The sequence below is a fragment of the Penicillium citrinum genome (genome assembly GCF_028827155.1).
Source record: "Penicillium citrinum strain IBT 23319 chromosome Unknown utg000006l:1.0-3011923.0:1.0-3012962.0, whole genome shotgun sequence".
Taxonomy (NCBI): Eukaryota; Fungi; Ascomycota; class Eurotiomycetes; order Eurotiales; family Aspergillaceae; genus Penicillium; species Penicillium citrinum.
Window position 1 is genome coordinate 1,290,458 of NW_026622691.1, and position 24,348 is coordinate 1,314,805.

General features: G+C 48.4%; 6 protein-coding genes across 6 annotated transcripts; 3 read left to right on the plus strand and 3 right to left on the minus strand.

Annotated features, from left to right (window-relative positions):
- Positions 1 to 63: 63 nt before the first annotated feature.
- N7469_007014 (tRNA lysidine(34) synthetase) lies at positions 64 to 2,296 on the plus strand (the record flags this gene model as incomplete). The annotated part of the gene is made up of 3 exons (XM_056645932.1): positions 64 to 292; positions 360 to 533; positions 624 to 2,296. 3 exons carry the CDS (start codon positions 64 to 66, stop codon positions 2,294 to 2,296), a joined length of 2,076 nt encoding a protein of 691 aa, XP_056499373.1.
- Positions 2,297 to 2,590: 294 nt separating this feature from the next.
- On the minus strand, positions 2,591 to 7,295 carry N7469_007015 (putative Rho guanyl nucleotide exchange factor; the record flags this gene model as incomplete). Its single annotated transcript, XM_056645933.1, has 2 exons — positions 2,591 to 5,007; positions 5,057 to 7,295. The coding sequence occupies 2 exons, from the start codon at positions 7,293 to 7,295 to the stop codon at positions 2,591 to 2,593; spliced, it is 4,656 nt and encodes a 1,551-aa protein (XP_056499374.1).
- A 1,339-nt stretch (positions 7,296 to 8,634) lies between these two features.
- Positions 8,635 to 13,584, plus strand: N7469_007016 (uncharacterized protein; the record flags this gene model as incomplete). The annotated part of the gene is made up of 5 exons (XM_056645934.1): positions 8,635 to 11,795; positions 11,848 to 12,193; positions 12,248 to 12,636; positions 12,691 to 12,797; positions 12,854 to 13,584. 5 exons carry the CDS (start codon positions 8,635 to 8,637, stop codon positions 13,582 to 13,584), a joined length of 4,734 nt encoding a protein of 1,577 aa, XP_056499375.1.
- Positions 13,585 to 14,317: 733 nt separating this feature from the next.
- N7469_007017 (mRNA splicing protein SYF1) lies at positions 14,318 to 17,159 on the minus strand (the record flags this gene model as incomplete). Its single annotated transcript, XM_056645935.1, has 5 exons — positions 17,012 to 17,159; positions 16,836 to 16,952; positions 16,720 to 16,773; positions 14,639 to 16,650; positions 14,318 to 14,582 (listed from the first exon to the last, which is right to left on the minus strand). Coding segments are annotated over exons 1-5 (2,538 nt in total), but the record flags the coding sequence as incomplete, so codon positions are not given.
- A 184-nt stretch (positions 17,160 to 17,343) lies between these two features.
- Positions 17,344 to 18,533, plus strand: N7469_007018 (H(+)-transporting V1 sector ATPase subunit D; the record flags this gene model as incomplete). The annotated part of the gene is made up of 7 exons (XM_056645936.1): positions 17,344 to 17,358; positions 17,412 to 17,524; positions 17,586 to 17,596; positions 17,664 to 17,989; positions 18,040 to 18,088; positions 18,248 to 18,262; positions 18,310 to 18,533. The coding sequence occupies 7 exons, from the start codon at positions 17,344 to 17,346 to the stop codon at positions 18,531 to 18,533; spliced, it is 753 nt and encodes a 250-aa protein (XP_056499377.1).
- Positions 18,534 to 18,857: 324 nt separating this feature from the next.
- N7469_007019 (uncharacterized protein) lies at positions 18,858 to 24,082 on the minus strand (the record flags this gene model as incomplete). Its single annotated transcript, XM_056645937.1, has 9 exons — positions 18,858 to 19,258; positions 19,340 to 19,646; positions 19,730 to 19,736; positions 19,791 to 19,916; positions 20,318 to 20,385; positions 20,448 to 20,958; positions 21,010 to 21,289; positions 21,344 to 23,849; positions 23,912 to 24,082. 9 exons carry the CDS (start codon positions 24,080 to 24,082, stop codon positions 18,858 to 18,860), a joined length of 4,377 nt encoding a protein of 1,458 aa, XP_056499378.1.
- Between the last annotated feature and the right edge of the window lie 266 nt (positions 24,083 to 24,348).

Here is a 24,348-nt window from a genome sequence, read left to right on the forward strand (position 1 = left end):
CTCAAGAGATACACATACATATCATGTCCGAATTATTTTAAATAAAATTGGAGAAAAAAAGATATGAAAACGAATCCAACCCGGTCGACACTATGTAAATCACGTGACCGGGAAGCCGACGACTCTGACGAGCCTCACCGCGGCTGTTTCAACCAACCTGCCTCGATGCCGAAAATCATCACACCGGCGATTTTCGCCGAGAGTTTTCGTCGAGCATGGCTGGGTGCCCGTGGCACACTTCGTTATGACCGTAGAGATCAAAATGACCTCATCCAATTGCCGCACAGGATAGGTATGATCTATCATCAACTCTTGGGGAGATTTGTACATTACAAAACCCATTATGCTAATACTTTCAGGTCTGGCTGTGAGTGGCGGTGCTGATTCGATGTGCTTGGCGTATTTGTGCAAAAATCTCGAGAAACTTGGTGTTCATGGGTCCATATCAGTTACCGCGTTTGTGGTTGACCATAAGGCTCGCCAGGAGAGCAACCGCGAAGCTAAGACTGTGGCTGGTTGGCTGCGAGATCTGGGTATGTATCCTTGATTTTATCGTCCCATTACCTCAGATGTATCTATTTAAATCTGACATTTATAAAAGCGTTCCTGCTAATATCATGTAGGCCTGGAAACGGAGATCCTTGAACTAGACTGGTCTCCGTCGTTGAGTAGTCGGGAGGAGCCGGACTCAAAAGCGGTCGGCATCACTGCTTTTGAGACTCATGCCAGGCGATTACGATTTCAAGCTCTTGGGAAAGCCTGTCGGGACCGCAAAATCGAAACCTTGCTTCTGGGACATCACCAGGATGACACCGTGGAGACCACCATCTGGCGCCTCAGCACTGGGATGCGAGGGGCCGGTCTTGCCGGTATTCAGGGAGTAGCAAGAATTCCAGAATGCCGGGGTCTCTTTGGTGTATCAGAGAGCGGGTCTTCGGTCGTTCTGTCAGGCAGACAACGCAATGCCTCTGTTGAAACACAAGTCCGCATGAACAATAAGGCAAGGGCTACCGTTTCCTTCGTACCTAACGATTACAAGTCAAACGGTCACATTCGTAAAGGGAAACCAGAAGACCCTGTCAATGTTTCAATTGCAACTGGTGGTGTATACCTTTGCCGACCTTTTCTTGGCTTTCCCAAGAGAGATATACTGGAAACTTGTCACAAATTTCAGATTCCCTATGTCTCTGATCCTACTAATTTTGATCCTACCCTCACGCCTCGCAATGCCGTTCGAAGTTTGGTAAGCTCTGGTAGTCTACCTCGCGCGCTCCAATCTCCCTCAATACTCTCTCTTATAAAAGCAAGCGACAATATCCTCCAAACCTCACACCAGCTTGCAGATCGACTTCTTTCTTCAAAATGCCGTGTTCTGGATCTGAATCTCAAGTCTGGAATGCTAGTCGTTCAATTTCTCGATCTTCCAGAATACCTGGATTCGTTCCGATCCAATCTATCTGAGAATCGAGCCAAGGAGATCGAATGTCTGGCTCTCCGACGCATCACAGAGTTGATCTCACCTTGTCCAGCAAATCAATTTTCATTGCGAAGCTTTGAGCCTTTTGTTTCTAGAGTCTTTTCGCCAAAAGACCATCAAACCCAACAAGCCTTTACATTGGGTGGTGTCAGATTTGTGCCTTTGGATATACCATCTGACCCATCAGCATCGACCACGAAAAGCCCGCAAGAATCGCAGACCAGAAAGAAGAGTTTGTGGCTTCTATCGCGCCAGCCATACTTCCGAAACCGGGCACCAGTCACACATATCAATGTTCCTGTCAACAAGAAACCATTGGCAACAGACTGGACGTTGTGGGATGACCGCTTCTGGTTCCACGTCTCGTCTGTTTCGACTGATGCAGGTAGGAATGAACTGCCCGAATCAGTTTCTTTTGTGCTGAGGCCACTCCGAACAAACGATTTGCAGCAAGTTCGGAAAGATTCTGGTCCTAGAAAGCCTCGCTTAAAGACCCGGTCTTTGAACGATATACTCCTAGGAGACGCACCTGGTGATGTACGATTTACAGTGCCGGTCTTGGCAATAATGCTTCCAGCCAGGCCCGGTCAACCAAACAACGATGACCAAGTTGAACATTTGCTGGCTTTGCCAACATTTGATACGCTGCTTTCCGGTCGCAGACCGTCAGCTAGCCATTCTGGCGAGGTAGAATTTAAACACAGCGGTATAAAATGGAGAGTGAAGTGGGATTGGATGTATAAGGAAATTGATACTGAGACAGTGCGCCTTATGGGCGGTCCGCTGAAAGCTGATGATAAATCGGCTAATGTACAATAATAATATCATGTGAACAAAGAGAATGCCGTGCAAATAGATCACCGATGCTATGTATGATCAAGAGCCATATGTGCGTACATGGGACTCGAAAGTGACAAGAAGGAAAGGAAGAATCAAGTAAAAAATAATCAAGACGCGCTGTGAGGCATACAGAACCAAGAATTGAACAAAGGAAAGAACATTCGCATGGTATCAGGGTAGGTCAAAGCAGTGAAAAAAAAAGGTGTGAGAATGAAAATGATCCAGAAGTGATGTAAATGCAATGAAGAGCGTTGACGATGTCAGCTGGAATCACTATTGCTCGCTCGCTTTCAGCAGGGCAGCACCAGCTTGCTGAGCTCGGAGACCTCCGACTTCCCTCTTGAGACGCAGATTTTCTTTCTTGAGCCGAGCTATCTCTTCCATTGCCTTTTCCATTTGAGATTGTAAAGCATCTTCTCCATTGCCGGATCTGACGTCTCTGGCAATCTTGCTCAGCTCTGAATTGAATCGATCATAAAGTGCCTCGTTCTCAGCACTGGCCTCTCGATAGAGCTCATCAAGCTTCTTTACACGCTTTTCGCTCACTATCAAAGAAGACTCGACGTCTCTTTCGAGGGCAGAGGTGCGGCCATTATATTCACCAGCAAAGCTGTCGAAACGACTCTCGAGACTACGCAAGCGCGCTTCGAGTACCGATCGTGAACTTGAGGGCCTCTGGGGATCTCCACTTCCAATGCCGCGCTCTGGACTTGATTGCTTGGATGGGCTGAGTCGCGGACTTTGTAGTTCATCGCCAAGGGTCCGCAATTCGTCCCGCATGCCGTTTTGAGCAGTGGCCTGGGACTTTTTGTCGTGTTGCACACGATCACGTAGTTTTTGTGGGCTCTGTACTCGCATTTTCTGTGTCTTTTGTGGGGATGAGGAAGATTGCGGGCGCTTGCTCTCCGGTCCGTTAACAGCTGGTCGTTCACGAAGTCCTGGAGTGCGTTGAGGAATGCTGGTAGCTCGTGACCGTCTTTTGATGTCTTCTGTTGAAGAGTCTGAGCATTCGGCCTTGGATTTAGTTGAGAGTTCCGTCTGGGGCATTCTTGGGTCAATATTCTCCTTTCTGCTGGGGGTGGAGGGACGCGGGGGCGACATTCTTCGAATCGGTGATCCAAGCCGAGCAGGTGAAGTTGCCTTGGTTGGCGATGCACTTCTTGCGGGCGAGGCTGCCAGGTAGCTGCTTTGCGGACGTGATTGGCTGGTTGGTGTTGTTTGTTCACCGCGTGGACGACTAGATGGTGTAACCGGGCGTAAGGGATGAGTTGGAGAAACATTCGACGCATCAGAAGAGGCTGTCGGTGGGCGGAAGTCAGAGAGAGAGCTTCTGCGTTTTCTGCGAACTCTCACAACCCCATCCTGCGATATACCTCTGATAGAGGACAAGGACGGCGGTTGCCCATGGCCGGTGCCAGGCCTAGATATATGTTCCTCAGAAGCGAACCCGCTTGGTCGATCACGAGATGTAGGCCGAAGAAAGCCCAAACGAGCATCGACATCAGTTGACTTGGACCGTATTAAAGATCCCTTAGGAGTATTGGGCTCCGAATCCGCAGGACTTTGGCGCTTGCTCAAAGTCCGGAGTATAGAGGCGACCTTGCTCTCTCCTTCACTCTTCTGGCTGTCTTTATGCAGACCAAAACCAAAGCGTTTTCGGAATGAGGAGTTGTTGGAGCCCACGGAGCCAGCGCTTGCGTGCGAGGAATTCTTCGTCTGATCACAAGTCAAAGTGCCTTCAACTGAGGCGCCGCCAGGTATAAATTCTTCAAAAAGGGCATCAAAGTCTTCGACAAGCCGGTCCAATAGAGAGACATGATGGACTGGATCGCCTTCTTGAGTAAGGACCTCTGCAAATGCCATCGTCAGAGCCCCACGATCACCATCGTTACCAGACGCATCAAGTAGCTCCGCGAGAAGTCGAATGATAGCGGCTAAAGCACGGCGATTTTGTGGGCTTGTGTCTGCCAGGAACTTCCGAAAACTCTCATCAAAATCGCGAGGAAACATTGTGTCAAACTGGCTCTGTAATGTTCTCAAGGATTGAAGATCCAGAACAGGGCCCATACTATCAGACCAGGCGTTTTTCATGAATGTTTCAAAGGCGACAAATAAGGTATCAACTGGTACCTCAGCGGCAGCTTGAAGTTTGCTCGGGTCCTCCAATAAGATATTGTAAAGCTCATTAACCGGGGAACGATCCGCATGATCTCTAGATCGCAGCATGCGTCCCAGAATATTCCCACTTCGAGACTGCAATGAAAGCACATATGCTGCGAATGTCTGCTCCAGAAGTCCAAGCTGGCCATCTGGCCTCTGATTCTCCGAAGAGTCAACTACCGATATCTTGCTCGGGGTCTCTTCCTTCTGCTTCTCCTTATCTTTAGTAGGGAATGTTGATGGAAGGGTATTGGATCGAGAATGTTGAGGTCGCGGTGGAGGCATTTTCGGGAATTCGCCGAGAATAGTAGCCGAACTTGGGCCTTTCAAAGTAGGAACATTATCGCGGCTACCGCCGAGAAGATTGGAGAGAAGTTTCGTAGGTGAAGGTGGGCGGAATCCTCGAGAAGACTTGGCTGGCGCTATCAAATTGCTTGCGATATAGCGAATAATAGCAAAATTTGAATGAACGATGGGTTTCGTTAAACTTGGGTTGCGAGGGCCATGTATAGGAGACAGGAAGGTTTGTACTACAAACATTAGTGAAAGCCTCCGGGTCTAGAATGGCGATACACTTACATCTTCGCGCAAGAGTAGTCACAAACGTATCTACTGTGACCAAATCCGTGGACGAATTTCCTACAACAGACTCAATGTCTAATCGGAAATGGTCGCCATTTGGAGGTGAGAGAGATAGAACGATGTCGAGATTGTCACGGGCCAAGATCTGTGAGCACATAGCTCTCGGTGTGTCAAAAATCATTCGAATGGAAGATGACCGTGTGCTATCGAGCGCTGCCGTCTCTCCTTCTTCGCATACACAAGCCAAAATGCTGGCGCACCCGGTAGTTCCAGCAGGACTGCGCAGAGTCCATTTGGTACCTTCACGCTCTTCCTCGGGAAAGCGGCCCTCTATCTTGGCTTTCGTAATTTCCTCGATTAGCCGACTAGCTCTGCCTTCATACATGCCGGTCAGTTCTAGAGCAAGGAGGTCAGAGCCGCTCTCCAAGCTGCCCGAGAGGTGTTTATATGATGCGGGAGCAACAAATAACAGTCGACCACATATCGACTGCATACAGCGCACAATGTGGAGATCCAATATCTGAGCAAGTTTAAGCTCCCCAGGTAGTAGGGACATGGACGTATCATTGGTCGGAGATGCTGCATTATCGATGTCGGCTAGCAGTCCACGGGCAGTCGCTCGGCTTTCTGCCGGCTTTGCCAGTATGACAAGACAATTCTTATAGACAAGAAGAATCCCAGCCCCTACTGTTGAGGGCTGTTCATCTAGCTGGTATGGGGGTGTTACCTCATTCACATCAACCGCAGTGATCAAACGTCCATCGGGGAAAATTTGAGCCGGCCATCCATCGACGAGCTCTTGGAGACGCTTGAGACCTTGCGAATGGCTCGACGGAGACGAATCGTCCAGTGCGCAAATATCCTTAACAATATCTCTGGCTTTGAGTAAAGGACGAACGGCAGGATGGACCAACGGCAAGCTGCCAGTCATGGTATCTATCAGCAGACTATATCGAGGAAGTCGCTGTACGGGCTCCATCAACAAAGATCGCAATCTTTGCTCCCCCGTCTCATATATTCGCTTGGAGAAACTTGAGTTTCTGTCTTTCATGAACAAATTTAGGGTCTGCGTAAAACTGGGCTGTGCCCGCATATATTCAGCATATGGTTGAGAGAAACGTGGTAGCCAAGTGAGTAATGCTTTTGCAAAAGCGACTGCACCGATGGAGTCTCTTGTCTCTCTCGAGCTACGCTGAGGAAGCTCCGTATCTTGGCTGATATCGGTCAGGGCATCCTTCTCTGTTTCGTCAAGAACTTGGCGAACGTCATCTAAGAAGCCAAGATTGACGTCCAGAATGTCATTCAGGCAAGGAGGAAACAATTCTGCTAGCTGTTTCTCGCTGGGACTCGTACTTGATGGCCCCCTGCTTTGAGCCTTTTGTCGAAACTCATCTGCCACCTCATGGACAAGAGAGTACAGTTTAGCGACGTATCGTTCCTCGGTGTCCACAAGTTCGCACATGGTCAGACGGAGAGCCTCTTTTTGGCTGCGCGCAAAAGTTCTGGATTTACTGACGTTTGTCGGTTGGGAGGGAGCTCGCTTTAATCTTGATGTTGGTAGGAACATTGGATCACCAAGAGCTGCGATCAGTGGGGTATATGGGCCATATTGAGACGATTTCGTCTCGTCGACATCTAGGTCCGAGCTTTCACGTCTTTGTGAAGCCTGGATGGTACCTGGCGGCAGTACAACATCGATATCGGCCCAAGGAACGTTACGTTCTTGAAATGCACTGCGGAGGTCGCGAACGATCTCTGATGTTTCCTCCACTTTGGTCATTTTGTTTGCAAGATCTGCCGCGTGCATTTCATCGAATAATTTTGGGGGCCGGGTTCCTTGACGGCCATCCTGCGTAGTCTCCAATAACCGATGCTTCAATGGGTCCGATAGCTCGGAGAAATACTTCAGCATACTGACAGCAAGCCCCCGACAAACCTGGTCTCCTTGTTTCTCGCGGGGAAGATGGTTGACAGCCGCATATAAAGGCGCAGCGGGAGAAATCGTAATGCGATGATAGCTCTGATAACCGGCGGGTGTGAAGATATGCGCTTGAATTCGTGAGCTGCTCACGGTTGCGTTGGCGGTGGCCACGGGGCCATAGAAAACAAAAATAGAAGAAATATTGGTATCCACTGTATGGTAAAGACTGAGATATTCCAATGGAAGATCTGCCAGCGCGGTGCTGGTTGCCGTTGCAGCGGCAGTGCTGGCCGGACTAGCCATATTGACCGCCATGGCGACTCCGGCTGCACTTTCCGACAAGAAAGGTATGAGATAAAGAAATTTTTTGTTGACCAAAAAGCGAGAAGATCGTAAATCAGGATAAGCCCAATGAGAAGGAGCGACGCTGAAGGGCGATGGTGCAGATGATTCACGATTAGGCTGGAGGGGAAGCGGCGGTGGTCATCAGGTCCGACGAGATGCGATATCTTGCGATTGGAGGTCGAAGATGAATTGAATTGCACAATATTAGTCGTCGCAGACCCCCCTCCATAAACAATCGGATGAAGCACCACCACTCACAGGGGAGGGGAGCAACAAGGACGTGAATATGAGGGGAAAACAAGAGAAGTGAAAGAGTGACTTGGACGTGGAAGAGGCCGGTGGTTGTTTTTGGCGCGGGGAATGGATTGGAGGTGATAACGCGATAGCGCGATAAACCGGGCCTAAGCGCCTCGGGGTGATCGTCTCTTGTTTATGTTTGGCGGGACAACGCGGCCGTTGCTGGCCCCAACCAGCTGCAAGGTCCATCGAACGAGTCACATCTTTTTAGTGACTGGGCTAGACTCCCTGCAGGTCTGGTGCACGATGTGCTACAGTAGTTCAATCATTCTAGCCTTACGGAGTACAGAGTCTCTACGGTAACAATGTATGTATGTAGTGATATGTTCCATTAGATCGACACCAGTGATAGGGTGTTTTCACGTGGTTCTCGAGCTTCTTTAAATTAAAGTGTCATCTCATACGTTAAATGTCGAGTCAGAAACAAAGCAATTCTTCCAATCTATCAGCTAGTCTTACATTAGTGTAGTGAGAAGAATAGTGGTCTCAGAGAAAGAGGGAGTTGTCTCGGATACCCTAAAATAGACCGCGTAGCGATACTTGGACCAATATATTTCCATTGTAAACAAGGAGTTAGTGATTTGTACATAGTACACACTAGTGCAATTATGATACTCCTCTCTTCACAAAATAACTGAAAAGTTACTCTCGCCCTTGCCATCAAGCAAGACACCATGCACAGCTTGTATGATGGCCATTTCAAGGTTGTGACGATTTACATACATGGGCGACTAGGCTTCGTAGTAAACTATTTACTATGTTTATATACTTCCTTTTTGTCAACAGTCACAGTCATACGGTACTGGAATAGAATTCACCAATGAAAGTGGTTCAATACCGGACTTTCTGTATCGGATCGTTCTGACCCCTGATAAAGGCGGTGAGCGGGCGGAAACCCAGCGCTAACCGGATGAGGCAAACTACAGCCCATCGAGAGACCAGCTGTATCTCCAGGTGTTCTCCAATTCCAACACCGAGCAAGGTGACACCACGAGCGCATCTCCTGCTCGAGATGCTCGATCCCAACATGTCGGCCCCTTTGCCTATCGCCATTGATCCAGTGGCCCTGGTGACCACCGAGTGTATCACCGTCACTTCTTCCATGCGGAAGCATGCTCGCTGGGCACACTCCTCCGTCTCTGCTATCCTAGGTGGTAATGGAGGCTCTCGAGTCTATGAGCGCGATACGTCAGCTCCGCCGAGTCCGCGCAAGAGTGGTCAATCGTCTCGGGGGGATGAAGATCACATCCTAGCCAACCGATGGGGCCTGCGGGGAAAGAAGGGCAAGAGTATGCAGGATAATCCGTTGATATCAGCCTTCACTCGCCTGAGGAGTGACCTGAAGGGTTGTAAAGATATTCGTACTTTCGATACGCCTGCTCTTCTTCACCCATTCCTTCAGGTCGTTCGATCCTCCTCGACCTCCGCGACCATAACCTCCCTCGCCTTACTCGCTATCACCAAGTTCTTTTCCTACAACATTATAAATCGTGACTCGCCTCGACTTTCCATGGCCATGCAGCTCCTATCGGCTGCAATTACACACTGTCGATTTGAAGCCAGTGACTCATCCGCAGATGAGATCGTCTTGCTAAGGATCCTGAAACTGATGGAGGGTATGCTTTCTCGGCCCGAGGGTGAATTATTAGGCGATGAAAGTGTTTGTGAGATGATGGAGACGGGCTTGAGCATGTGCTGTCAAGGTCGTCTGTCCGAAGTACTACGCCGATCCGCAGAGATGGCCATGGTCAATATGTGTCAGGTCATATTTACGCGACTGACCAATCTGGATGAATTACCCCAAGGGCCGGTCCCTTTCACGACTGCAGATAAGGACTCCACGGGCTTGAAGATGGACCCATCTGTCAACGGGGACACCGTAACTTCACAGCACCGATCTGCTATCAGCGCAGACACTGCATCAAGCGAACGGAACAGCTCAAGTCGGGAGGGCACGCCCGAGCAATCGGGCAATGGAGGTGCAGCAGCAGCACCGCCGAATCCCCAAGATGATATCGAAGAAGAAGTACAGCCATATTCCCTGCCATCGATCAGAGAGCTGTTCCGAGTATTGATCGATTTGCTTGACCCACATAACCGCCAGCATACCGATACAATGAGAGTTATGGCGCTCCGTATTATTGATGTCGCTTTAGAAGTGGCTGGTCCGTCTATCGCTCGGCATCCCAGTCTCGCGGCTCTGGCTAGGGACGATCTGTGTCGTTATCTTTTCCAACTAGTCCGCTCAGAGCAATTGGCCATCCTCGCTGGTTCCCTCAGAGTCACTGGTACTTTGCTGTCAACATGTCGACCTGTGCTCAAGCTGCAGCAAGAGCTGTATCTCTCATACCTAGTTGCATGTCTCCACCCGCGTGTTGAAATCCCTCGGGAAGCCGGCATCGACCCGTCTCTTTATGAAGGTGTTCCACAAGCACCAAGTTTAGTGAAGCAGCCAGCTTCGCAAGCCAGCAGTGGAAGGTCAACACCGGTTCCTGTAAAGGATCGACAGAAGCTTGGACTTGAAGGTGGCTCGCGAAAGCCCGAGGCGCGTGAGGCTATGGTCGAAAGTATCGGGGTTTTATCGCGAATTCCCAGTTTCATGGTGGAGCTCTTTGTTAATTATGATTGTGAGATCGACCGTGCGGATTTGTGCGAAGACATGATCGGCCTACTTTCTCGAAACGCTTTCCCTGATTCGGCAACCTGGAGTACGACAAACGTCCCACCCTTGTGCCTTGACTCACTTCTTGGTTATGTTCAATTCATCTATGATCGTCTTGATGATGAGCCAGTACAGGGAGATTATCCCCCACAGGAACGTCTGCACAGCCAGCGCAAGACTAAAAAATTAATCATCAAAGGTGCTTCCATCTTCAATGAAAACCCGAAAGCTGGTATAGCGTATCTTGCCGAACATGGAATCATCGAAGACCCCGAGAATCCTATCCCAGTTGCGCGTTTCTTGAAAGGAACAAGCCGTCTTTCTAAGAAAGTTCTTGGCGAATATATCTCTAAGCGTGGTAATGAAGAATTGCTTGGTGCTTTCGTGGACCTCCTGGACTTTTACGGTGCCAACGTGGTTGAAGCCCTTCGTGAATTACTGAGTTCATTCCGTCTGCCTGGCGAGTCTCCTCTCATTGAAAGAATTGTGACTATCTTCTCAGAACACTACATGGAGAAAGCCAAACCGGAAGAAATTGCGGATAAGGATGCGGTCTACATCTTGACTTATGCTATCATTATGCTGAACACGGATCTTTACAACCCCAACGTCAAGCCTCAGAATCGCATGTCATTCCCTGCTTTTGCTAGGAACTTGCGGGGAGTGAACGGAGGTGGCGATTTCACCGAAGAATTTCTACAGCAGATTTACGACTCCATCAAAGACAATGAGATCATCCTTCCAGATGAGCATGAGAACAAGCATGCATTTGACTACGCCTGGAAAGAAATGCTCCTCAAATCCTCTAGCTCGGGCGAGATGGTGGTTGGAGAGACTAACGTTTATGATGCCGAGATGTTTGAAGCTACCTGGCGTCCCGTCATTGCTACGTTATCTTATGTTTTCATGTCTGCCTCCGATGATGCTGTCTATAGCCGGGTCGTGAATGGCTTTGACCAATGCGCTCAAATTGCTGCTCGTTATGGCTTGACCGAAGCTTTTGACCGCATTATTTCTTCACTGTCATCAATCAGTACACTGGCGACTAGTAAGCCACCAAGTACGGCATTAAATACAGAGGTCCAGGCCGGCAAAAAGAGTGTTATGGTGAGCGAGCTGGCTGTCAAGTTTGGAAGAGACTTTCGTGCACAGTTGGCCACTGTAGTCCTGTTCCGGATATTGACAGGCAACGAGTCAACCCCCAAACAAGGTTGGGAGCATATCATCCGTATCCTCAGCAATCTCTTCATAAACTCTCTTATTCCACCTTTCGACTCTCAGCTCACTGCAGAGCTTGATATCTCCCCTATAACCCTTCAGCCCCCGTCACAAATTGTCGACCGGGATGGACGTGGTAATGACAGTGGTCTGCTGTCTGCGTTTACGTCTTACCTGTCAAGTTATGCCGCCGATGACCCTCCTGAGCCTTCTGATGAAGAACTTGACAACACTCTTTCTACGGTCGATTGCGTGGCAGCCTGCTCCATCCCCGAAATTTTGACCAATATCAAGTGAGTACTGCCCGACACCTACCTTGTTGCATCAAACTGATGATTTTAAAAGATCGCTCCCCACCTCGTCTCTGAAGATACTCGTGGAAGCGCTGTTGTCTCAGTTACCCGAAAATAATACACCTGCCGTGATCGTGGTGAAGCCAGAGCGGCCCCGACCCGTGTCAAGAAATTCGAATACTCGGGCCGATCCCAACCAGCCGAAGTATGATCCATCGATGATCTTCGCTCTGGAATTGGCAACTGTCCTCACTCTCCGTGATAACAGTACCCTGGAAGCTCTTGGTGAATCATTGGCAACCACTCTCCAGACTTTGGTCCGCGATGCCAAGAATTTGCATCCATTGACTGTTTCTCGAGTTGTGTCGTATCTGCTCAACCTGTTACGACTGAGTCACGTAAGTTCTATAGAATTACAATCTGGCGTTGGACTTCAAACTAAGAGCAACTAGGATCAACACTTCATGCGAGTCCCAGTCGTTCTCCATGCTATTTCCGGGTATGACCAGGACGTCCTAGAAACTGTCGCTGTGCCAACAGTGAAGGGTCTCTCGCGATGCATTGCTCATCCGGGGCGCTTGAGAAACGAGATCACCATTTCTCCGGATTTCTGGTCCATCTTACAAAGGCTGCACCAACACGACGAAGCTGGGCCCATGGTCTTTGATCTGCTTCAAAGCATCATGACCACTATGCCAGATATTGTAACCGCGGACAACTATGAATCAACTGTTAGCCTCGCCAATGACTTTGTTAGTGCTGGCCATGTAGGATCGCTTGACGAGCGACAGAGGGATGCGCAGGGTCGCCGAACCAAGGGTGTCAAACAGCCTAAGTCTAGGTACGATGAAGCGCCCGCCTCTTTAACGATGGAGGGAAACTAACGTGATTTTAGCGAGAATCAAACCGTGGCCCGTGGCGTGAAGGCCGTCGGCCTGATCTATCACTTGACTGGACGAGTCCCTATGCTTATCAAACAGTCTCATCTCGAAGAACGCGAAGGTAGATTAGCCCGACCCTCCAATACTCTCTCGAGCTTTCTCTAACATCGTGTTCAGCCTGGGCCGCCTACTGGTCTCCTATCTTCCAGTCTTTGAGAAGCCAATGTACTAACCCTTGCCGCGACATTCGCCACCACGCAATTTCCACGCTGCAACGATCTCTATTGTCGGCTGAATTAATATCAACTGACGGCAAGGAGTGGAGCAGTATCTTCGATGAGGTCCTATTCCCACTTATACTGCATCTTCTCAAGCCAGAAGTCTACCATTCTGACCCCATTGGCATGAGCGAGACCCGAGTTCAAGCAGCTACCTTAGTGTGTAAGATTTTCTTGCGTTTCCTGGACCAGCTGCCCAACAAAGAGGGCATGCTTCCTCTTTGGCTGAGAATCCTCGATATTCTTGACCGGATGATGAACAGTGGCCAAACCGACAGCTTGGAAGAAGCGATTCCGGAAAGCTTGAAAAATATCTTACTGGTCATGGCTGATGGTGGGTATCTGGTTCCCCCAGACCAGGACCCGAGCAAAGAAGAAATGTGGAATGAAACCCGCAAGGGTCTGGGCCGATTCCTACCTGACCTCTTCAGCGAAATTTTCCCTGACACAAGCAAGGAGCCCGAGAAATCGCAGCCGGTCTCTGCTATATCGTCCCCAGTCCAGCCTAATAGCGACGCTGAGAATATGACAAAGGAAACAGCTGTCCAGCCTGACGAGGCCAAGGATTCCAGGGAGACTAATAATGCCGAAAAGAAGCCTGCGCAAGAAGAAGAAGAAGCCTCATCTTAAGAACCAGGATTGGATTTCTGACCCACTCCTCTATGCTATCTTTTCTGATTTCACTCGTAATAGAATTGCGAGCGTGACGCGGCTTTGGACGTGACCCATTGATCCTCCCATCAATCCTTCTTATGTCCGACGGTCCTCATGTAGATAAGTCGTGATGGTAATGACACTGGCTGTGTATGTACAATAAAATATTGCTTCACTTTTTGCTGATAAACAAATCTCAAAGTGCTGTATTGAGTTTTCCTCCGGGTATGCATAAATTTTTTACGTAGACACTAGATTTAATTGTGAAACCCTTTTTTAACACCCGTGTAAAGGTGAACCTTGCGGGGAGTTCGAATAAGGATGGCACTGCTCTATTCTTTCACCAGTATTTACGCGAGCATTTCTATTACGGGGAGAATATTTGACAAGACGTCAAAAACAGCTTGAAGTGAAATGCAATGGGATACTGGTTCCAGTCAAGATGATTCAATTCTTGGGAATATGTGGAGGACTCAATCCAACAAAAGAGAAAACAGCCAGAATCTGAAAGTTGTTGGCACAAATGAACATCAAAAAAAAGGATGGAATCAGGCTGATATCCAGCGCAATGATACTTATACGAAAAGAGAAGAAAGGAAACTAGGCACACATGTATGTTGATAAATGAAATCGGCAAAAAGCATGTAGTCGTCCATGGCTAAGCCCCTTCGGAGTCCAATGGACACCCGCCTGTATATCTTTCTTACTCAGCATCCATATCATCGTCGAGATCAATGGCATCAGGATTGGCGGGTGCAGATGATGGTGCCTCGCCTGCAGGCGGAGGACGATTGCCTCCCTCCGGACCGCTACTTGCAGCAACAAAGCCCACGGGGGCACGGGCTTGACGTTCGATTGCGGCCATAGCATCGATGTGATCAGCATTCTCATCGCCACCCTGGCCTTCTTCGCCGTCTTGAGGTTGCTGTTGACTCCGAGCAATAGCCTGTGAAGCGATAAAGTTGACGTCGGTGCTGTGACAATGTCAGTAAAAGATTCTTTGCGCGATGAGAAGGAATGCTTAACATACTTGTATTGAGCCTGAACACTTCTCTTAATGCGAAGCATTTCCTTGAATGTATCTTCGTTGCCATGCTGCACTTCGAAGGACTCCCACTTCTGCCAGAAGGAAGCGTTCGTGCGAGGATCGCAGAATTGCGAAGCGTGGCCATAAATGGCGCGGGCACGGTCAATCTCACCGAGTCGGCGCTCCATCTCAGCAAATTTGAGACACATTTCTTTGGCCTCCTGATCTGGCAACGCGGCGATGGCCCGCTCATAGATTGGTCTAGTAGAAGTGAGGCCAAAGTTCGACGCAGATTTCGTGATGTAGAACTCGAACATTTCGAACCGATCCTCGTCGGATACGGCCCGAGTTGCACGCTCGTAGATGCGCATTGCGTGGCGTGCAAGGCCTCGCTCCTCCTCCAGGTTACCATACATCAGGTACAGTGGCTTAGCAAACTTCGGAGGGCATTCGTCAAGGGCTTGCTCGAAGAGATCCCGCAGTCTTTCAATTCCGATCTTGCGGTCAACTGCCTTGGTCAAGTATAAGTTCCAGAGTTCAAAGGCAACAGGATAGCTGAATAGATCCAAGCCACGTTCGTAAACCTTGAAAGAGTCCTCGAAGTATTTACTTTCTTCAAGAAGATTCGCGTAATTGACGACAGTTTGAGGAGTTGCAATTCTAAGCTCGAAAATGCGTTCGTAGACCTTTCTTGTCTCTTCGAGAGATGACACACTCTCCACGAGGTCCACGTAAAAACTCCACAATTTCCAGCTCTTATGCACACGCTGTTGGGGTGACAGCGTCTCATCGAAATAGTCCACGGTTGACTTTTTAGGAGCTTGGGTTGCCTTCGCCATTACGTCGACAGCTCGGTCGAAATTCTCTCCACGAAGCTCCATCTCAGCCCATTCACACCATGTTTCCGCAAGCTCGGCCACAGATTTGAAAGGGACCTTGACGGCTTTGTCGAGGATGACTCTTGCAGTATCCAAATCACCACCATTCTCATAGAGCTTGGCGTAGTTTACCCAGAGCTCGGAGAACTTCCCATGGGCTTTCTTAGGGTTGATGGCCGCAATGGCAGCTGTGTAGGTGTCGACAGCTTCCTGCTTATTGGCACCCCAGAGTGCCACTCTCTTCTCCCATTCAATGACGTTATGAGGATTTTGTCGTAACAAAACGTCATTGACCAAGAATGGACGTCGATCCATCAATTGTTCAAAGCGAAGCATGCGGAGGTCAAGATCAAAGTCAGCTTCCTCATCGAGTTTGCCCTTCTCTGAACGCACTGCTGCCGCTTCCATCAAACTTCCGATAATTGACTCCTCGAATTCCACATAAGAGTCGAAGATCAAGGTGAAATCACGGACAGTCATCACGGTTGTGATTCCTTCTTCGAAAATATCTCTTGCTTTCTCGAAGTTGCCTTTGGTGATCCAGTAAGTAGCCAGACCGGCCCATAGCTTTCCGCGTTGATCGGCAAATCTATCGATACCGCTTCGAAGGATCGCATCAACATCAATTCCAACTTGAGGACCGGTTTCGATCTTCTTTGCTTTTGAGACAAGCAATTCGACCATTTCGGTCCATAGCTGGAAGCTACTCTTGCCGTTCTTAGACTGGAACCGTGGGTTGTCGAGGATGTCCATGAACATCTTCACAGCTTCCGTATAATGACCCATCTCAACCAAAAGTTCAATATAGTCCTCCGCATTTTCGGGATGAATCTGCATATAACGAGCCCAAATCTTCACAGCTGTGGGCCCAGATGCCGAATGAGCAAAACCCTTGTAAAGTCTCCAGATCCGGTTATGTTGGGTGACTGGGAGCGCGCGCAACGCACGGTCGAATGTCCGCCGAGACTGTGTCACCAATGGCTGTAGAAGAAGAAAGGAAAGGTACATCTCCCAGATTCTGGGCATCTTATTCAGGAGGATCAAGGCTCGTTCAAACAGAGCGTTGACCTTCTGAAACTCTGCCCGGTACACAGTGGGGTTCCGGCCCTTGAGATGTTTTGTTCGAAATTCGAGATACTAATGAAATGGTGAATTAGTTAAATCCCCATCTCACTGGTCAATTACTGCAAAGTTTCTAAATCTTACCATCTTCCAAAGTTTGTATGACCGCGGTAATTGTCGGCAGGCACGCTCCATGATCTGAGTTGATAATAATGTTAGAGACGCTGTTGAATTCATTATTTGATCGTATGCAGACGTACAAAGGCTTGCTCATAGAGTGTGCCATGCTGTTGTTTGAATTCGATATAGGCAAGCCATGGCTTGACACTACCGGCGTCGCGTAGGAGATCTTGTTCGTAAACCGTATCCTGATCGGTCTTGAGAGACAAATATATTAGTATGGGATTCCTTTTGAGAGGGTTCAATGAATGCGTACGATCAAGTAAAAGTCCGGCCGGGACGCAGATGTTCGATCCATCTGTGCGTGCTGCCGGCTTGATCTCGGGGGCAAGAGAGTCCCTGGCATTGCGCCACTCTATTCGAGCGGGATCAGATCGCACAGCAATAGTTCAGCATGGGACGACGGCACAAGGCGAAGAAACGCAGGTTGCGGCGCGTCGCCGTGCAGGATGAAACGAGCGAAGTCATATGGTGCTCACGTGATGACACCCGCTTCGAGTGGGCGGTGGAGCTTTATCGGCGTCATATCAATGCGTGGCCGCATGGACATGAGTTGATCGTTTACGCCTGGAATTCAAAGCCGTCATCATGTCGGGTGCCGTGGTAAGTCTTGTATTTCTAGATCTAAGGTTTCTCTACTAATGCTGTATATGTAGGGTCGAGAGCCAGTATTCCCGACTCGCCAGTCGCTGGGGTTGATGAAAGCCAAGCTGAAGGGGGCGGAGGTAGGCCACAGCTTGTTGAAGCGAAAAAGTGAAGCATTGACAAAGTATACATACCATCTCTCAATCTGTCTTTGTCCTATGGCTAACAAAGGAAACTTTGAACAGACGTTTCCGAGGTACAACATTCTATCCACTCCAGGTCGAGACTCCTCATACCCCACAGTTGCTAATCATGGAGTCCAGAGATCACACGGCGCATCGATGAAGCGAAGCAAAAGATGGGACGGGTCATGCAAATTGCAGCCTTCTCTTTAGCTGAAGTTAGCTATGCTGTTGGTGGAGACATTGGTTACCAGATCCAAGAGTCAGCCAAGCAAGCTCGTTTCCGTGTACGAGCAAAGCACGAGAACGTCTCGGGTGTCTATCTACCCCAGTTCGAGAGCTACACAGAAGAATCGGTCAATGACTTTGGCTTGACTGGTCTTGGTAAGGGTGGTCAACAAATTCAACGCTGCCGTGAGACATACGCACGGGCCGTGGAGACGCTGGTGGAATTAGCCAGTCTGCAAGTATGTAGAGTTACAAACTTCCTATAAAGAACCAAGACTCACATCTTCAGACTGCTTTCCTTATTCTGGATGAGGTCATTAAGGTCGTCAATCGTCGAGGTAAGTCTACTGCACCTCAGTATGATCAGTATGGCTACTAACTTGCATACAATATAGTCAACGCAATGTAAGCTATTCATCACCCAGCAGCAGAGGTTCAGATCTATGGAAAAGCCTACTAACATTTTAAAAGCGAGCACGTTATCATTCCTCGAACAGAAAACACCATCAAATGTTTGTAACCGTCATCTGTCTACATAATAGTCGCTAACCTCTGCAAGATATCAATTCCGAACTTGACGAGCTTGACCGTGAGGAATTCTACCGTCTCAAAAAGGTTTCAAACAAGAAACAGAGAGACAACGCAGCTGCGGATGCAGAAATTCTGGCCGCTCGAGAAAAGGCTGCCGAGAAGGCGGCGCAAAACGGCGGCGCACCACCAACCGAAGAACCCGAGGCAGTGGATGTCCTTGGGGAGCAGGAAGACAACGATGTTATTTTCTAAGTCTATCACGCCCTTGGCCTTGTTCTTGTTTTCAATCCTTCCATCTCTTTCGGACTTGTGTCCTCATTGGCATCTGTATCAATTCCTCGACTACCAACATGTGTTTTATGTCTTCCAGCTACTTAGCTTTATTTCCGGAAATATACTACCATCTAACTGCATTGGGCATATAATCATTATATCTGAATACTACGGGCCCTCGTTGATGAAGAAAGTAGCTCTTTCGTATTGAAAACACATAAGTGGTAAGGTGAGACCCTCCGAACGCCAAAAAGAATAGTACGAGATTCAACTTGTTGTGGGACACATATATCACAGAAGCAATCACTGGCGTTGGTATGTGACGCGAATTGGCTTGCCCTGTTCTCCCATAGGCATGTTAGCCGTAGCCTCCTTCGCACTGATAGCACCAGCCTCGGCTTCGTATTCAACAAAAGCAATACCCTTGCGACCTGGCACCAATCTGACTTCTTGGAATCCTTCGAAACGGCCGAACACTGCCGACAGGCCCTCTTGAGTGGCATCATCTGGCAGATCCCGCAAGAACAAAATCTTGTTAGGCGGTAGGTATTCGTCTGGTACAACAGCAGTAGTAGCACCAGATGTAGGCTTGAGACCGGTGCCCTTCACTGCCTTCGACGGGCGTGCGCTCTCAGTGGCCGCGGCGGTGGCAGGACGCTTGAGTTTCTTCTGCGCCTCGAGGGCTTCGTGGGCTTGACGACGTTCTAGGAGAAAGCAGAGATAAAAATCAGCATATAGTTGTTCTCTGGGTATTATTGAAAAACGAATTGAGAGGGACCACCCACCTTTCTCTGCTAAGCGTTTCCGCTTGTGAGACTCCAGCTCCTCTGAACCACCTTCGCGCATGACAGTAGCATCACTTCGGGTTTTCGCATAGTCGAGTACCATTGGTTTATCGAAGAGGTCGAATCCATTAGCCTCCTCGATGGCGCGGGTCGCTGATTCGATGCTGTCGTAGACGATGAAAGCCTGGCCCTTGGCCTTCAGGTTGGTCTTCGCGACAATTTCGAGAACATTGCCGAATTCCGAGAAAAGCTCCTCTAGAGCCTCTTTTAGTTGATCAATCTTGATTCGCTCCTCCAAATTCCGGATCTATATGTTGAGAGAGTCAGTCAATCGGTCCGCAGTGAGAGAGGGGAGCGGAAATGTTGGATGAAGAGGGATAAACTGCGTACGTAGACACTGGACAAACATATTAGTAGATAGCAAGAAGAAAAGTCATCTTAGAGCGCTTACGTGGAATTCGGTGGAATACCACCTGCAGATATACCTTCGGTCGCCATGGTTGCGACAAAGATGAGCTCCGGAAGCTGAGCGCGGTTGAGCTCTGAATTCCTTTGGCGGAGGTTGCGATAGGCTGCCCTTTTTCAGGGTCATAGGGTCAAATATTGCTTGCTTATACATCAACTAGCATCATTGGTCTAGTGGTAGAATTCGTCGTTGCCATCGACGAGGCCCGTGTTCGATTCACGGATGATGCATTCTTTTTTCTTGCTCGGCTGCCCGCTCATGTAGTTGTGAGAAATTTTGTTTATACGTTAACTATACAATCAGAATTTTTGAAGCTGTCGACGATATGATTTTGACTTTTCTTTCTATTTTTCGGTATTCATTTCCACAATCCAAAAATGGGACAGCCTTCAAGCTATCTATCTTCATTCCGGAAGGGAAGTATATGCACATGTCATCCTCAATTCACCGTGGGAATTAATTCCCCTCTGAGACATTCTACTATCTCCTTCAGCTGCTTAGGTTGCGCCGACCAATTCTCATATTTTACCAATTTCGAATTTGTCACAATGAAGACATAGTCCGCCGCAAATGATCGAACCTAGAAGAGCAGCCAATATGTGAGTATGCAAAGAAATAGTATTAGCAAGGCTGACGACTTACTCTTGGGAAAGGGTGTAATAAGAGCCCTGTCAGCTTTTTCAGAGCATCAGCTCTTAATGACTCCAACCTAGACAGTGCAGCATAAACTTTCACTGCGGCTTCAATCCTAGCAATATTCGATGAACGGAAATGGGAGCTCTGAACAATAACAAAGACTTTTCTGAAAATGGGATCCTGCTTCTCGGAGGAGGCAATTGCATAGCTGTCTATGACGAATGCCATGAAATCGACGGTGGGGATGGCATAGCGATCATCTTGAATAGTCTCCGTCAAAACTGTCACCAGATCTTGCAGTATAGTGCGCAGCACTGTTTGACGCTGCGTAGGCTCATGGGAATTGACAAATTGAATCAGAGCTGATCTAGTTGCCCGAACAAGACCTTCAGAGCCTGCCACTGCAGATGTAGCCAATCCCTTCAATAAGGGTAGACGTAACCACTCCATGGGATATAAGGTGAGCAATTGGGCGAAATAACCCTCGGAAGATACCTGACTGAAATGCTCGTATTTACTGCTTCTATTAGCTTTCGTCGAATTGAAATAGTACTAAGATTATTCTCACCTCTGTAACGGGGGGAGATTGGATGATTCCCAGTAGCCTTGCAAGCAACGCCATGCCTGTAATCGAACCTTGTCGAGCTTTTCAGACGCAAGTCGACAAAGACATCCGACAAGGTCTTGCATGATCTCTGATTGAGGCGATATTCCACTACCCGGCTTCAAGATGATTTCTAAGGCCTGGATTGCTTCCACTCGAATGAGTGATCCAATATCACCTCTTCGGTCCGTGGTATAATCATTGAGGAATTCCAGTAGGCTATTTGTAATTGTTGTCGAGATCACTATTATCAGGTTAGTATGAGCTACGTTTGGCAATATGATATTGGGCAAAATACCTATATTTGGCAGGATTTGAATGGCTAGACATCTCACTGCAGTCACTCGTTTCTCAATAAGCTCCTCCTTCCCGGCATAGCGGAGCAACTCTGTGATGATTCCATCACGTAGATCACCCTGCTGTTCTACTTGCTTGAAGACAGCGCCAAGTGCTAATATTTGACCCCGGCCAGTTGGTAGTCTTGCTGAAGTATGTAGGTGAGAGAACCAGGCTTGGATTGTTTTCTCTTGTTTCGCGGGAGATAGGAGTGGAAACAGAGCAGACAGTGCATTGGACGAAGTTTGAATCGAAACATCATCGCTTCTGGAAACGCAGAGCGAAAGGATTTCTAGTGACCTGTCTAGCAAACCATCACTTGGTAAGGGAATCCCGGCAGATACCGTAGACTGAGAAAGTGAGGCAATAAAGCGAGAAGATGCTTCAGCAGTCAACTCAGGTCGTGAATTTTGTTGAGTCAGGTCTTTATCAGTAGGACCCAGAGGAGACGTAAGGATCTCCCAGAGTTTGGTCACCTGCAAAGAGACGTCCTTTACCTCAGGCGTATCTCTCAACTCAGGTGCAACCTCCCACTCGCTAATATAAGCATCCACCGTAGAGGCAATCGACAGGAAACAACCATGTCGTGCCTCGACATCACTTCGAGGGATTCGCGGAAGTCTTCGTAGCAGTCGCTCGAACGCCACTTTCATAGTCTTGAAATTCTCTTGGGTGCTTAACAACCCGATCGACTTCGCTGCCTGTCGCCTAGACTCCGCATCTGGTGATCCAATACCACGCCATTGTGTCAATGTCTCCAGTAAGGGTCCCCAATACATCATATCTAGCGAAGCGCTGGCTTTCGCAACGTCATTCATGGCGCGAGATCGACGTGCAACAGCATGGTAATCGACTGCTTGTACAAGAGGAATTCCTTCCACAATTGTGTTCGGATGACGGCCGATCAATTCTTGCAAAGCAGCCGAGGCACCTCGGCGAATGTTTCCAGAGGGATCTATACAAGCCGAACAAACAAGTTCAACAGCTAGCTTTTGCAGGACATTCACCTCCTTCACACCAGAGAAAGAGGGTATCACTTGCTGCTGCAAAGCTTGCAGCTCGGATGTTGTGTATTTTCGAGACAACGCCCAGATACCGAAACATGCGGCATCTCGAACTCCGGTTCCCATCGAACTGCCAGTTGAAGACCTCTGTTCGAAGTCAAGACCAGAAACTAGAGACTGCAGAATTTCGGGCAGCTGTTGAAGAGGAGGCGCACGTCGAAAGAGCAAATGAGATAATGTAAGCATTAGGCCCTGCCACCGCTGGGCATCCACGGCACTCAAATTGCGCTTCAGCTTATGCGTTCCAATCTTCCTTGCCTCAAACGGTATAATCAAAGAACCATCATCCTTTTCGTAAAGAATGTTTTCTCCGAGGGAGCCAATCACGGCCACGATGACCTCGGTGCCCATCTCAGGGTTAAGCTTTAAGGTGATAATACTAAGGGCTTTGCTTGCAGCGAAACGCACAGGTGTATCTTTGTCAGCTAAAGACACCAGGAAATGATCAATGGCATCCTCAAGGATGGATGAGAGCTGGTCGTCGTTGATCCTACTGTCGCCCCTTTCACTGAGAGACAAAGCCATCACGGTTATGTTGCGAAGAATCTTGACAACAGTTTTCTTAGCCAACGCAGAAGACTGTATAGTTGCAGAAATATCTGAAGTTTCTTGTGCAACTCGGAGTATTCGTTCAAAAATGCTCTCAAGTAGTGGAGCCAGATCTTCTACCTGACCCGAGCCCGCCAACCGGGCTATAAAAGATAGGTTTCCGATACAAGAGTAAACAGACGGTGTTTCGATATGGGGTGCTGGTAAAATTGTAGCAAAAGCCCATTCTTCGAGGCATTTCAGAAGCCTGAGATTCTGCATGTCTCCACGTAAAACGAGTCGAGCAAGAAGGGCAGTCACAGCCTCTCGCTCCTTGCCTGGGGAGTTGATATGATGCAATGCCAGTGACAAAAGAGATTTTGCGGCTACCGGAGTATGTGATGGAATATCACCCAGTTGTTCCAAATTATCATAGGGAATGGGGATATCATCAGAAGATAATGAGGAAAGATCAAATGGTGCGAGAAGCAAATGGGATAACCAGATAAGCATCACGTAACGCTCTTCCCATTTCATACCTTGCGGTTCAGAGCCCAGGAGTTCATCTCCCGTATCTGAAGGTCTTGCACTATCCCATTCAATGAAAGCCCGTAGCATGGATTCAAGATATTTCGGTTCATTATTCAGGAACCGACTGATCACTTTGGCCCCACGTACTTTACAGAATGTATAGAGCAATCTGCAAATAGCCCTTGGAAGGGGATATAAAACAGCACCTCGCGAGGCTCTCGCATCTTTGACGCTGTATTGACCACGGTGCTTGACCAAATATTCCAGAAATGCATCCACTAAAGGAGGCAACAGTTTTTGAAGGTGCGGGTCTAGCAGTTGCGGCCACTCTTGAAAGGGCTCGAGCTGTCACTATAGGTCAGTCAAACAAGATCAAAAATTCAGATAGTATTTTCTGGGTATCGTACAAGGCTGACAAGCTTCTCTGCCTTGGACTCTTGTGTCCATGTGCGTGGGGTACGATGAGGGGCGCCATTGTCGGACTTCCACAACAAAGATGGCAGCTTGGCAGAGAATTCTGCAACTAGATCAGTGGAGGCCCGTTGAAGTTTAACATCTCTGTCTTCCGCAGCATCCATCGTGATGAATTGGATGAGATTGTTGTTCTGGTGTCGATGTTGTGAAAAGCGCCAATGGGGCGGATGGTCATGTGACATGTATGTTTATATATCTCAATTTCATATAATGAGTCTTCATCATTCTAAGTTGCTGAGTTGAAGAAAATTATGATCGAGATATCACATACTATTTTCTAGTTCCTTTTTAAGCTACATTTTGAGGATCATTATGTTTATCACTACCGGTTACATACAACGATTTCCAAATCGATGTCATATCCATCGTA